This window comes from Canis lupus, chromosome 11, assembly GCF_011100685.1.
Source record: "Canis lupus familiaris isolate Mischka breed German Shepherd chromosome 11, alternate assembly UU_Cfam_GSD_1.0, whole genome shotgun sequence".
NCBI classification, from domain to species: domain Eukaryota; kingdom Metazoa; phylum Chordata; class Mammalia; order Carnivora; family Canidae; genus Canis; species Canis lupus.
Window position 1 is genome coordinate 52,640,851 of NC_049232.1, and position 13,618 is coordinate 52,654,468.

General features: G+C 45.9%; 1 protein-coding gene and 1 long non-coding RNA gene across 9 annotated transcripts; one reads left to right on the plus strand and one right to left on the minus strand.

Moving 5' to 3' along the window:
• The first annotated feature begins 410 nt into the window (after positions 1–410).
• LOC119873943 lies at positions 411–13,596 on the plus strand. The gene is made up of 4 exons (XR_005367000.1): positions 411–468; positions 1,318–1,389; positions 10,279–10,445; positions 13,008–13,596. It is a non-coding gene; the product is annotated as an uncharacterized LOC119873943 (long non-coding RNA).
• FAM221B (family with sequence similarity 221 member B) lies at positions 2,854–13,487 on the minus strand. 8 transcript variants are annotated; one of them, XM_038552800.1, is made up of 8 exons: positions 13,467–13,487; positions 12,723–12,770; positions 10,156–11,065; positions 9,864–10,007; positions 3,970–4,080; positions 3,602–3,799; positions 3,292–3,411; positions 2,854–3,142 (listed from the first exon to the last, which is right to left on the minus strand). In XM_038552800.1, exons 3-8 carry the CDS (start codon positions 11,063–11,065, stop codon positions 2,961–2,963), a joined length of 1,665 nt encoding a protein of 554 aa, XP_038408728.1. In that variant the 5' UTR covers positions 12,723–12,770; positions 13,467–13,487; the 3' UTR covers positions 2,854–2,960. The 8 variants fall into 8 exon arrangements, with proteins under 8 accessions (XP_038408728.1, XP_038408729.1, XP_038408725.1 ...); XM_038552801.1 differs by lacking the exon at positions 13,467–13,487 and adding an exon at positions 12,854–13,379 and having other exon boundaries at positions 3,602–3,730; XM_038552797.1 differs by lacking the exon at positions 13,467–13,487 and adding an exon at positions 13,032–13,373.
• Positions 13,597–13,618: the final 22 nt, after the last annotated feature.

The window sequence follows — 13,618 nt, forward strand, 5'->3', positions numbered from 1 at the left end:
TTTAACGAGGGGCGGGGGGGGGGTGGCGGGAGTGTCTTGTCTTTGCCCCACGACCAAGGAATAGGATCCAGTGTTCTTTCCTAATCAGAATTGATGTGTGCAGGTTAGCCTTGTGCCTGGCATTTTCAGTTAGTCGGGTTTGAAGGACAAGGGAAATGCGTCATGATTAGGTCTGGAGTATATTTTGTTTTGCCGGATTTTAATTATGTACATATATATATACATATATGATGATGATATATTTAATACATAATATATAATTTATATATATAAGTATATATTTATACTTAATAAACTGATACATGTATTTAAGATTTTATTTATTTATTCATGAGAGGCACACACAGAGGCAGAGAGACAAGCAGAGAGAAGCAGGCTCCCTGCAGGGAGCCCCATGCGGGACTCGATCCCAGGACCCCAGGATCACGCCCTGAGCTGAGGCAGATGCCCAACCACTGAGCCACCCAGGTATTCCATCGGATTATATATTTTTGACAGAAAGAGCAGGGGTCACAAAATACTAATGTACTCACACAGTTTTAGACTGACATTTAAAACTTAGGGCAAAAGCCCCCATTGTATCTATCATTAGGGTTTGTTGTTTCAGCACACTGCCTTGACATATATGTGCTCAAAGATTGTGGAATGAATAACGTTTCGTGTCTCATTTCCTTTCATAATAGGACATACGTATTGCATATATATTCCTATTCTGCCCCTTACAATTTTCTGTATTATTACATAGTCTATGTAGACTTTATAGTGTTTGCATATTATTGATTTGAATGAGTTTATCACAGTAACCATTCCTTTATTGTTAACTAGAATTAGTTTTAGTGAATAGTCATTATGGCGCTGATTGCATATCACTAGTCAGAAAGAACTCTTTACTTCCAGAGATAGTAACGATCTTTGGTACAGCCATATTATTATTAGAAAGTGCCTTTTTCCTCCAAAGGGCAGATATTTCCTCACAGGGCAGACTCCTGTGATTTGCCCTAGGAGTTCTAGCCATCCAGATTGTATCCCTTCCTGTGAAAGTATAGATAGCGTCCCAAATGAGGAGAATGTAGATTGGCCTTTTTTTTTTTTTTTTAAGATTTTACTTATTTATTCATGAGAAACCCAGAGAGAGAGAGAGAGAGAGAGGCAGAGACACAGGCAGAGGGAGAAGCAGGCTCCATGCAGGGAGCCCGAGGTGGGACTCGATCCTAGGACTCCAGGATCATGCCCTGGGACAAAGGCAGGTGCCAAGGCAGGCGCCAAACTGCTGAGCCACCCAGGGATTCCCAGATTGGCCTTTTCTATGTGCTCTAGAATTGTATGCAGTTCTCATGGTGCCTCTGAGACAGCAGGAGCCCCTAGAGCTGCTCTGGAGAAGCTCAAGAGGTAAGAGGAGCTGGGATCTGTGAAGAAGTAGAAAACCAACCAGGCAGGGTAGGCAACTACAAAACACTTTGAAACTGGTTATTTTTGGGGTTCTCAGGGAGGGCAGGTAGCACAGAGATTCTTCTTTTATAGAGCCAGAAACAGACCCAGAGAGGCAAAATGACTTGCCTAGGATCACAGGCACACTAGTGCTGGAATCTCCTACTCAGAAAAAATAATCTGTGATCCACTGATTTTGACCACATTCAGTGATTTTGGCCCCTTGCCCACAGTTCTTTACTCCCAAGTCCTTGTGATCCCTGGCAGCTGCCCTCATCTTAGAGCCGCAGCTCCCTGTAGGTTCTGACCACTGTCTCCTGTACTTTGATCCCCACTACGATATGGGCTACTGGACCTCATTAAGACTTCTATTCCTTTGTTCCTTTTTTCAATCTGTCAGTTGCTTCCTGGCTTTCCTTTCTTTCCATTTATATGGTCAGCTCTCTCCACATCCTCAAGCCTTCTTTTTGCTTTATTTTCCTGATCATCCTCCCTGATGCCCCTCCTCACCAACTATCAATCTAACTATGTGTTTCTCTTCCTCTTTAACTAGGTTCCTGCTTCCAGCCGTCCTCAACTACCCACTGATCAGATTTTTCTGTGATTCCCCACATTAGCCTTCCCAAACCTTCACCTCTCTCTTCCTGTCTCCTACTCCCCACTCTTACCCCTCTCCTTCCCGACCAGGAACTGACCTTATCTCCTACTTCACAGGGAAACTTTCACAAGATCCTGCTTCCTGCAGCTCAGTGAAGACCCATCATTTTCTTTCTTCCTTCCTTTCTCTTAGTCTTAGGAAGTGGTGTTTCTCCTGTCCAGAGCAAATCCCTTCACCTCTGCCCTGACCTCATTCTCTCCCTCCATCTCTGGGACTTGTGTCACTAGGCATCTCTTTCTCTCTCTTTCCTGCATCCTTTGAGATCTTTTTCTCTACTGGCCCCTCCCCCTTTCTCCCCTCCTAAAAAATGCTTCCTTGACGTCACATCTCCCTCTGGTTGTTGTCTGACTTCTCTCCTGCTCTTTTCATCCACACTTCCTAAAGAAACTTTGAAACTTATTGCTGTTTGATTTCTGCCCCCATTGCACCACTGAAACTGCATTATCTAAAGTGCCCAAAGGCCTTCTAATTATAAAATCCAATGGGTACTTTTCAGTCTTTATTACTGGAGTCCCCAACTGCATCTAACACCAGTGTTCACTCTATCCTTCTGGAAACCCCCTCCCTCCTTGGCTTCCTCGAAGCCATTCTGTCCTTCTGATGCCAGAGCTAGCAGCTTGAAAGTGGGTTTGGTGGAGGCAGGTGGCTTGATCTAACCTTTCTCCTGTGTAGTGCTCTCTCTTGTCCCCATCAGGTGCCAATTCTAAATTCCTAGAGTGTCTATCCCTGGGCAGGGCTCTATCTGCCGTATAGAGAACCAGGCCAGATTCCAGTTCCTTCCCTTTTATTGCTGATTTGAGCCAGGCTCATAGAGGCCTGCGCCAAGTGTTGACAGTGTCTGTCCCTGGAGGAGGGAAAAGCAGAGGTAAAAGAGTCAGGTATGGGGGCCAGACATAGGGCCAGGCCAGAGGCTATGTGGGCCAGGAAACCCAGGGGGTCTGGGGTGGGAGCCAGGACGGCCAGAGGGCCCCTGATTTTGTAGAGCCTCAGAGTCAGAGTTGCTGACGATGGCTTCTTGGAGGGTAGGCATCTCTGCAAAAGGCACGTAATCTGCTCCTGGGGGTAGAAACCAGTGCAAGTATGGGATGCAGTGGGTGAGAGGGTGAGGTAGTGCTGGATGGGATGGTTGAAGGTGGAAGCACCTTCCTGCCCTGTCTTATGGATATGACCCTGGAATGGTCCCCTGTTCCAGGTTGCCCGCTCACCATGAGGCCTTCCTCCTCGTCGCCGGGTCTCCTCAGTCTCAAAGAAAGTCTCATGTTCCTCCCAGCGCCGGTCACAGGCCGCACAGAGGAAATTAGACTCAAAGCAGTTACAGCAACAACCTAGGGCAAGGGGTGAAGCCAAGACAAATACAGGGAATTGGGGCTTCCCCATGGGCTGACTCCATTCTCACCTCTTCTTTACCAGCCTCAAACCTGAGAAGTTCCTTCTACCAGTCCCCCTATCCTTATCCCCAAACTATTTGTGTCCTACTCATGCCCACCACTCTAGTTCCCTCACCCTAGAAATTACCTTTTATCCTGCAGGGATGGGACCCCGTAGCTGCGTGGTCTTCATGACTGTGTTTGCAACGACATTGGGCCCTCCAGGCCTTGGGGTCAAAGGTAGCTCGTCTTTTGAGCCAGAACTCACCCACCTCCTCTGGGCGAGAAGGGATAAAGCAGAACATGAGGCAGCGGCACTGGCCTACATTGCAGGGCACGGATATGTCTATGGGAATGTGGATGGATGGTAGGATTAGACTGGCTACCTAAAAGGCCTGGCCTTCCTGTGCCAACCCCCTCCCCCATACCAACACACACATCCTCTCTCATAATCTCAACACATGACCAGAGTTAGTTATTACTCCCCATTGACAGGAGCTGGTCAGTTCTCCCTACCTGAGATGATCTGGTGTTCTCTCAACAAGTGTCCACAAAAGCATTTGGACTCATCTCCAATCCGGAAACAGTCCCATATATAATGGGGACAGCGCCAGCCGATGTAGAGACCTGAGTGAAGAGGGATTGAGTTATAAAGAAAAGTGACAAGGAAAAATAGCCTAAGCCTCCCTCCCAAGGTACTCCCACCTCTCTCCCTAGGTGTATTCACCTCCACCATGAGTCTTTATCCCCACCCCATTAGACTTTTTCCTGCCAGGTTTTGTCAGTGTTCCACAAGTGTTGTAGTTTCTTTCCCACCCCAGGATCCACTCCATCTCTGTTAGCCTGTCATGAATAACTAAAGACAGTCTTCAAGATTATAAATGAAATTTTGTTTGAAGGGCAGCCCGGGTAGCTCAGCGGTTTAGCGCCGCCTGCAGCCCAGGGCCTGATCCTGGAGACCGGGATCGAGTCCCACCCACCTCAGGGTCCTTGCATGGAGCCTGCTTCTCCCTCTGCCTGTGTCTCTGCCTCTCTCTCTCTCTCTCTCTCTGTCTTTCATGAATAAATAAAATCTTTAAGAAAAAAAAAGAAATTTTGTTTGAAGATGAATGAGAATCTTTCCAAGTTGTCTGTAACTGAAGATTCTCATCTCCCCTTCCCTCATTAGAGCCCAACTTTGTTTCTTTGAAGTGTCTAAAGTGAGAGAAGGAAAGATGATTGGCCAGGTGCAGAAAAGATGGTGAGGACTAGCACCTAAGAAGCATGGTTGTTGAAGGAACCAGAAGAGGAGGAGGAGTTGGGCAGCTCTGGGACCACCTTCATATTTCCTTTCTGTGTTCCTGGTGTTACTGAATTAATGCTATCTATGAACTTGAGAAGAGCTGCCTATGGTTCTCTAAGAATAAGGAGAAAGAAGTAGGCGAGAAGTCATGAACGGTAAAGACAAATAGAAGCTTGTGAGGCAAAGAAGTATCCCTCAGAGCAGGCACCCGCAAAATGCCACAATCCTTGAGAGTCTGGTTTCAGCAGTGGGATCTGAAACTGGCTTCACTACAAGGCAAGGGTGGAGGCATGCAAATATGGGAGGAGAACCAGAGAGCACATCCCACTCAGATTTTCTCACCCTTCTTGAGACCTGAGAGTACTCCAACTTCTAGGCAAGAATCCTGGATGAGTCCTCATGAGTTAGAACCTTCAGCTGTAGGACCTGTTCCCATTTACTTTTTTTTTTTTTTAAAGATTTTTTTTTACATTTATTTCATAACTATGTTTGTTTTTGTTTTTTTTTAAAGATTTTATTTATTTATTCATGAGAGACACACACAGAGAGAGGCAGAGACACAGGCAGAGGGAGAAGCAGGCTCCGTGCAGGGAGCCTGACATGGGACTCAATTCCAGGTCTCCAGGATCACACCCTGGGCCAAAGGCGGCGCTAAACCGCTGAGCCACCCAGGCTGCCCAGGACCCGTTCCCATTTAAAGGCCATAATGAAGTGTCACCTCCACCAAAAAGTTGTCCCTGACTTCCTCTGTCTGTCTGGGGGCCCCTTCTCTTTTTTCTCTGACTCTTCATGCTATTTCTATCACAGTACAATGCATTATAATGGACTTTTCTCCTGTATTCCTCTTAGACTGTAAGTTCCTCCAAGGAAAGGTCTGTTTTTTCACCATCTCTAGTCCTAGCATAGGCCTGGCTCAAAAATAGGTGCTCAGAAAGCACAGACTCCTTGATTGACTAAATGAATGAGCAGATTCCTTCAGGAGGGAAGAGAGACCCAGTATTCGGCATAGCCCTGAAGTTCCATAAGGAGGATGGGAAAGAGTTAGCATCCTCTGCTCTTTGACTCTGGCCAGGGCCACAATTCACAATTCTGTGCCTAATTGTCAGTCTAGGTTTTCTTGCCTTACCCATGGTCTTTCAGGGCCTAAAGTCTGTCCAGATGTGGCTTTTGGCTTTGCTACTTCTGTCTGGATACCGACAGCCTGTTCTGCCAGAGCCCCATTACACCAGTAAGGCTTGGTTTAAAGGGCAGGGTACAGGCAGAGTCACAATGGAGGTGACTAGGGGCCAGGATTCCACTAGAGGAATTCCGAACTCTGCCCAGAGCAGCAGGACAGAATGAGCAGATGAGGTGTGGAGGTGAACAAGGGTCAGTGCCCATAGATCAAGGTCCTGCCTGAGGGCCTGGAAGGGTCAAGTCCAAGCACTGGTCTGGTATAGGAGACAGTGCCCAGTTCTCAGAAGAAGACTAGAGTTTAAACAGAGACTGGCAACTACACCTCAGACTTCATTAGATGTGTCAGTGCTCTTAAAGTGGGACAGTTGACATCAGGCCATGTAATCCAGAGTGAGACCCTCCTCTCTGCTCTGATTCCAAACACTCTTCCTATTATAAGTGGACAAGGACTGGCAGGGGGAGGAAACATTATCTGGGATACCATTTGGACTCTGTACAAGGTACTTCTAGGTAGTTTCACCTTAAGAATCTTTGCGCCAAGCATTTTCACTGCAAACATTTTAACTGCATGATGAATTGGCCATCAGCAATTTTGCCACAAAAGATAAAATTATGAAAAATAAAAGGGTCATTCATTAAAAAGGACATAATTAAACATGGAAAAGTGAAATCAAAATTAAAAATGGCTTTATTTTTATTGCAAAATGCAAAATATTTTTATTTAAAATGAGTTTAAAATGCATAGAATAGATTCATGGCAATACTGTGCAGATAACTGATTTTATTTTGTGGATTATACCTAAGCACTTGTCTTCAAAGTTTTTCATTCATAGTATTATATGTTTTTATGTGTGTGTAGGTTTGTTTTTTGCTTGTTGATTCATCCCCTTGTTTGGCATGATACTTTCTTTTTTTGCTAAAATTTCTTCCTTCAATAAAAGAGGTATCAGTTTCCAAATACTAGGATACATATTTGCAACTGAGCTTTGTATTGTGTTGTGAAAGCCTTCTACACTGCTGTTTGTTCTTGGCATATTGTCACATGTCCATTGATAGACCTTCCAAAGTTGTCTAGGAAGTTGTGTGGGTTCAAAGCTTTGTGTCACTGTATAGACACTTAGAAAGACTAAGATTTATATAATATAAAAATAGGAGTACTGTGTCAACGGAGAACTGAAACTAAACTGTCAACCAGTTGATGAAACTAACAAACTGTCAAACCAACCAAACTGTCAACTAGTTATTTATCTTTTATGGTTAATTGTCTTATGGTCAGTTAATTTTGCAGTGTACTACTTGTGACGAAGGTGTCTATGGAACAGATGCTTACTCTGAAAATACCAGACAGGGTACAACACACTCAATTCCATGGTCACATAAATCACACTTGCATGATAACATCTCTTTTTGCTTAGAACATCTCCATACAACAAACATACAGCTATCTTTACATGAAAGATGTCTCCAGTCCAGACCTCTCTCCTGAGCTTCGGACCTCTACAACCAGCTGTCTCCAGACTCTTTCACCTGTATGTTCCACAAGCACTTCAAATGTGGTATAGCCAATTAATTATTCCTTCCAAACCTGGCCCTCATCCTTTGTACTCTGTTTACCCAACACATACTTATTATGCATCTACTCTATTTTAGGCATTCATTAATGGCATCATCATCCAATCAGTCTCTAAGCCAAAAACATAGATGTCATTTCAAGCATGTCCTTCTTTCATATCCTATACATCCAAAGATTCAAAGGTCAGTTTTACTTTCTTAACGTTCTTGAATGTTCTATTTCTCTTCACCTCTACCCATCTACTTCTTATCTGCATTATTTAAAAAAAATTTTTTTTTCTTTCTTATCTGCATTATTATTACCAGTGCCCAATGTAGTCTTCCTATGTCCGGTCTTGTCTTTCTCCAGTCTATGCTACTGCCAAAGTAGTCTTTCAAAAACACAAATTTGTTCATGTTATTATCCCATTTAAAATTTTTTAGTAGCTCTCAGCTGCCCTTAGGATATAATCTCAACTCTTATAAAATTTTTAAATTTTTATTTTATTTTAATTTTTTTAAAAAAGATTTTATTTGTCAGAGCAAGAGAGAGCACAAGCAGGGGGAGCAGCAGGCAGAGGGAGAAGCAGGCTCCCCATTGAGCAATGAATTCTATACAGGACTTGATCCCAGCACCCTGGGATCATGACCTGAGCCAAGGGTAGATGCTTAATGGACTGAGCCACCTAGGCATCCCTATAATCCCAACTCTTTAACTTTGCACAGAAATAGCTGTACAATTCTGCCCTTCCAAAGCTGAGCTCTTTCCAGCATTTCTTGTAGTTTCCTACTGATGCCTTGCCCTGTCATGTCCCACCTTATCCCACTTTTTACCTGGCCACCTTTGGTAAATCATCCCTTCTAAGGCTTCTTCCCTGAGCTCCCAAGATTGGATGCCCCTTTTTTTCTGGCCATGCAGTACTCTAGGCTCACCTCAATTATACCAATTATTAGAATGAATTATAATTATCCTTTTACTTATTGGTCTCTCTCATTAGTGTACAAATTATTTGAGGGATTTTATTTTTGACATGCCACCAGCCACTGGCTCCACATCTAGCTAAATGACTGGCACAAAATTGGTGCTCAATAAATGCTGAATAAATAAAAGAAAAACTTACACTTGATCTTTCTCTACACGGCACACCTACTGATTCACTAAAGACTTAAGATCCCCAATATTAGGAGGGAACCCTAGATGCTTTTTTTCAGGATTGAATAACACTTAAATTACTACACAAAACTGCCTGTTTAAACAGGAAAATGAAAAAGTTCCATGTGAAAAAATGCAGTGGCTTTGAAGAATGGGGAGTAGGCAGGAGGTTCTGAGAAGGAGAATAAGAGACTGAATGACCCCACATTTGCAAGAAGAATAAGAGTGACAGTAGATGTTAAAATAAGCAAACAAAACCATTTCAATGCTTGAATTGAGACTGAGAAAGAAATGAGATCATTGTGATTCTCTTGGCCAGGGATAGAGGGGGAAGGGTCCTGGGTGAGAATGAGAAGAGGAAAGTAAATTGCATGGAGGAGAAAGAGAGACATAGGATTGCCTGGTTGTCTTTATATCTTAGGCCCATCTAGTTTCAATATAGCTCTCTTCCTATTATAAAGGGAAAGGAAGTATGAAAGACAAAAATAAATGCAGTGATGTCTGTTGAATTCAGTCTAGAAGCCACAGAATCTACAGAGCAGGTCAGGGTGGCCTTCTCTCTGAAGGTATTCTCTACAGACATGAAGTTCGGCAACACAGGTACATGCTCACACACTGGAGGGCATGTGTTTACATAGAACGTCTGCACGTACTTTATATGCAGGCATAGATAAGCATAGCATGCCACTAATGGGGCTGTCAAGACTACTGATTTTGGGCAGATACTTGGAATGAATAGGGCTTGAAGGTCTGACTCTTCTTTGGTGAAGAGACTCACAGCTTTTGCGTACTCAGGTGATAATGGGTCTGGCACGCAGGGTGACAGCCTTTTAATGGCATTCCACCAAAAGGACTAAGCTGGAACTTTTTTGCCATGTTAGAGCCACAAGCTTCCTGGACCATCCAGGGTTCTGGGCCATCTCTGCCTGAGGTTGGTTTGGTACAGGCTCTCAGAGCCTTAGATGTGGGGCTGGCCTATGGCCCTTCTTCTTTTTTTTTTTTTTTTAAACAACTTTAGCTTAGCTGCCTGTCCCTACCTGGGCTTTATATGAACATCCTCACTTTTTTTCTGCACCCATGCCATCCCCCTTGGCCCACTTGGCTGCTCCCCTCCTAGATTTCAGGCAGTTAGCATTGCCATTTCCACAAGGAGCAGCTATCCATTGATCGGGGCAGGTTCTCTGATCAGTTGGATTGGAGGATGACCAGGGGCCTGTTACTGGCCTCTGAAGGGCTTTCTGGGCTCACCTGTCTGGATGGCATTCAGGGCTGCATTCTTGTCCCATTGGAAAAGATGATTCACCTGAGCACAAAACTTGTCTCTGTGCATTGCCTTAGCCACTTCTACCAGCTCTACCTGCTTAGCAGGGACCACTGGGTGGACTGTATAATCTGGGAAGGGAGAAGCTGAGTAACCAAGAGGAAGTGAGAGACCCTAAAACTAAGAGAAGGGGCCAGGTTAAAGAGTAACCCAATCCCCTCCTCCTGGGGGCAGGTATAAGACACTGATGAGAATGGGGAAAAGTGCAGGTGCAATTACGGCTAACTCCTTTCTTCCCCTTCTTCTTGCCCAGCTGGTATCCAGGCTGAGCGGTGTGTGCGGTGCTGTCAGTGGCATCCACCTGCTCCATGTCCTCTCCTTCCTCTTCCTTTTCCTTTGCAGATGTATCCAGGTGGACTGGATCTGAAGGGCTTGAAAGGGAGTGCTTTTGAAGGATCTCAGAGATTTGGATGGCCCTCCTTGTCCACGAGGCCTCACTGGAAGAATACTCAGAGAGGTCTTCCTTCAGAGTATCAGGGGAAGACAAAGGGACATGGTCTTGTGATGAGGTATGCAAAGAAAGGTGTTTCTTTGGGACCTTAAAGATGTGTGTGTCCAACAGGGCCTCGGGGATGGGGGTTTCCAAAGGGATCTCAGAGTATCCTACAGAGGTCTCAGGGATGAAAGGCTCCAAAAGGGGTTTAAAGGTGTGGGTCTCTAAAGGGGCTTGCGAAGTAGATGGTACCACATGAGATTCAGAGCTGTCAGGCTCTAAGGGGGTCTCAGAGATGGAAGTCTTCAAAGGGGTTTCAGAGGTATGGGTCTCTAAATGGGCCAGAGAAGTGGATGGTGCCATATGAGATTCAGAGTTGTCAGGCTCTAAGGGGGTCTCAGAGATGGAAGGTTCCAAAGGAGTTTCAGAGGTGTGGGTCTCTAAAGGGGCCTGGGAAGTGGATGGTGCCATATGAGATTCAGAGGTGTGGGTCTCTAAGGGAGTCTCAGGGATGGAAGTCTCCAAAGGGGTTTCAGAGGTAAGGGGCTCTAAAGCGGTCTCAGAGATGGAAAGCTCCAAAGGTGTTTCAGGGTTGGGGAGATCCTGTAAGTCCTCAGCAGAGGGGTCCTTTGAAGAGGGGTGCTCTTCTGCATCCATGGTGGTATGAGGCTCTTCTGTGACCTTGTCTGCTTCCATCTAGTGGTAGAACAGGGTATAGGCTTCATTAGGTTGGGAGTGGAGGGTCTGCAAGTTAGAGTTCACTGGGGGTTATGGAATTAGGATAAGGTTTTCAGTGCACCTGAGATGTAACGGGAAAGCAAGATGAACTTTGGGTCAAGGTATGGTGCCAGGAGGTTCATCTGTGTGCCTAGACCCCATGTGACGTGTGGCTATGTATTGTGGAGCTGGAGCTTAAAAATCAAAAGGCTGAAGCAGTCAGAATCCCATCAGTAGATGGTAGCAGAGGACCATGACCCAGGAGGGAGCTGAACATAGCAACTTGGCTAGTCTAAGAGCAGGGTCCTGGGCCTTAGGACCATGGAGGTCAGGCAGTAGAGTTCTAGAGACTAGGATGCCAAGCCAAAGTGAAGGTTTGCTCCTAAGAGTGTAGGATAATGCCACAATGCATTAGGCAGGGCCCTGACTGCAGTCTGGTTTTGTCTAGGAGCAACATACACCCTCCCTTGATGAGTCACTCATGTTCAAGCCTTCAGTTATTTCCAGCTGGTATGTGGATGATTCCTAAATCCGTATTTCCAGCTCAGACCTCTTTGAATCCCCGTAACTCACACTCATACCCAACTACTTGCTGGACATTGCTAACTTGATGTCCCAACAGGGCATCAAAGCTGAACTCTGGGAATTATTTTAGTCTTACCCTTTTTCTTCAAACCTCATCTTCAAATAGGCACCAAGGACTATGTTTTCTATTTCTAAATATTCCTGAAATCAATTCTCTCCTTTCTTTTCCCTCCAATTTTGTTCAAGTTCTCATCATTTTCTACCTGGATTATGTAGTGACTTCGCCCCTTTGCCTCCTTCAGCATATTAATCCACTCAGCCACTTTCATTGATTTATGTAACTTACACTTTTTTTTTTTTTGGTAACTTACACTTTTATAAAGAACCCAATCTTATACTTTTACCCAGGCACTGTGCTAAGCATTGGATTCAGCTGAAAGAATCTGGGGAGGAGACCAGATTAACCAAAATGATATAATACAGATGAGTTGGTGTTGTACTGGGGTAAGCTCAGGATGCTGTGGAGTGGGGTGTGACCAATTTGTCTTATAAGGATGTCCAAAAGAAGTCAGTCCTCCTTAATGACCCAATGGAGATCTTTCTAAAAATGCAAACCTACCAATGGCATTCCTTTGCTTAAAAACACTCTGTTGTCTTCACCTAAGGATTAAGTCTGAATTTCTTGGCCTTGACATTCAAGGCCTATCATCCTTTGCAACACTGCCTAAGGATTCCAGCCTTAACTTTCCATGCTCCCTACTTTCCCCCCATGCTCCAGAGATACAAAACACATCACTTAACATTCATTAGAGTCTTTCCAAAGGGGGAAGTTTGGGACAAGAAGTAGAGAAATAGGTAGGATGATAGGAATCTGACCAGACATTCAGCAAGAGGAAAAAGGTACTTGAGGGTGGAGAACCAGAGGATGGGAGGAGAGGAAGGAGGAAAAGAAGAGGCAGAAGGAACTGGGCAGAGAAAAGTGGAGGAGGGGGAGTGTAAGGGTGAAAATTAGAGAATGCAGAGGGTTGGACTGAGGTGGGAAGGGACAGAAGGTGTTGGGAGGGGAATGGGATGAGAGTTTGGAGGAGCAGCAATTGGAGAAACCACATACCTCTGGGCTTTGGCTTGGCTGTTACAAGTCCTTAGGTCAGGATCTCGTCTGAAGGTGGGAAGAAGAAATGTTAAGTGAGGGATGGAAGGCTCTTGGATGAGACCCGCCTTGCATGTAGTGAGAGGTCTTGCCTTTCAGTCTACCACTTGGGCAGGGAAGTTGGACACCTGTAGGAATTCGCAAAAGAACTCTGGCCAGATCTGGCGAAGGGTGGGAGGGAGAGGGATGAGGGGTTCCGGGCCCGGCAGATGAGGGAGGATCTTGACCGAAACCTCTGGAACCCAGGCCGGGAGAGGAGGGATCCGTCACCAGGGCAACCGGAACGCCCAGAAATCTCCGTGGCAACAGCACTGGTCTGCAGAGGAGACTGCATTGGATCCAGAGGGGACGAGCCTAGAGGGCTCACTTCTTCTAAAGGGGTTTGCGGGACCTCTGTGAGAGTGTTTGGGTAGTTTGTTGACATCTGTGGGGACAACCGTAGGTGTCTGGGTTTGTGAGGGTCCCTGTAGGGTTCCTATGAGATGTGTGTGGCTCGATCAGTGGGGGAGCAGTGAGGACCGGAGGTTGGCATCGCGGCTCCGAGGTCGGGGTGAGAAAGGCAGGGGGTCGAGGAGCTGGGGCTGGGGCGGAGTCTGTCCTCGGAGGCCCGCAGAATCAAGTTGAAGACCAATAGGATGGGGCAGGGGGTGGGCTTTACCGACAAGAACCAATCGAACTGATAGAGGGGCGGAGCGTCATACTAACGTCAGACAGAGGCCGCCGCCGCGGGGCCTGGTTATCGCCGGTCCAGCGCAGCCCGGAGTCGCCCAGGCCTGAACTCCTACCCAGGTCCCCGGCCCGGCCTCAGCCGGCCTGACCCCGGCCCCGGGCCCACGAGGACACCGAAAGCCACCCCC

Bases quoted from the DNA above. Each gene is read 5' to 3' on its own strand.
- FAM221B (XM_038552800.1), bottom strand. From the start codon at position 11,065: ATGGAAGCAGACAAGGTCACAGAAGAGCCTCATACCACCATGGATGCA. The intron at 4,081-9,863 runs GTGAGCCCAGAA...CTCTTCACTCAG, and splicing joins CCTGAATGCCATCCAGACAG to GTCTCTACATCGGCTGGCGC. The intron at 3,800-3,969 runs GTAGGGAGAACT...ACATTCCCATAG, and splicing joins AGAACACCAGATCATCTCAG to ACATATCCGTGCCCTGCAAT.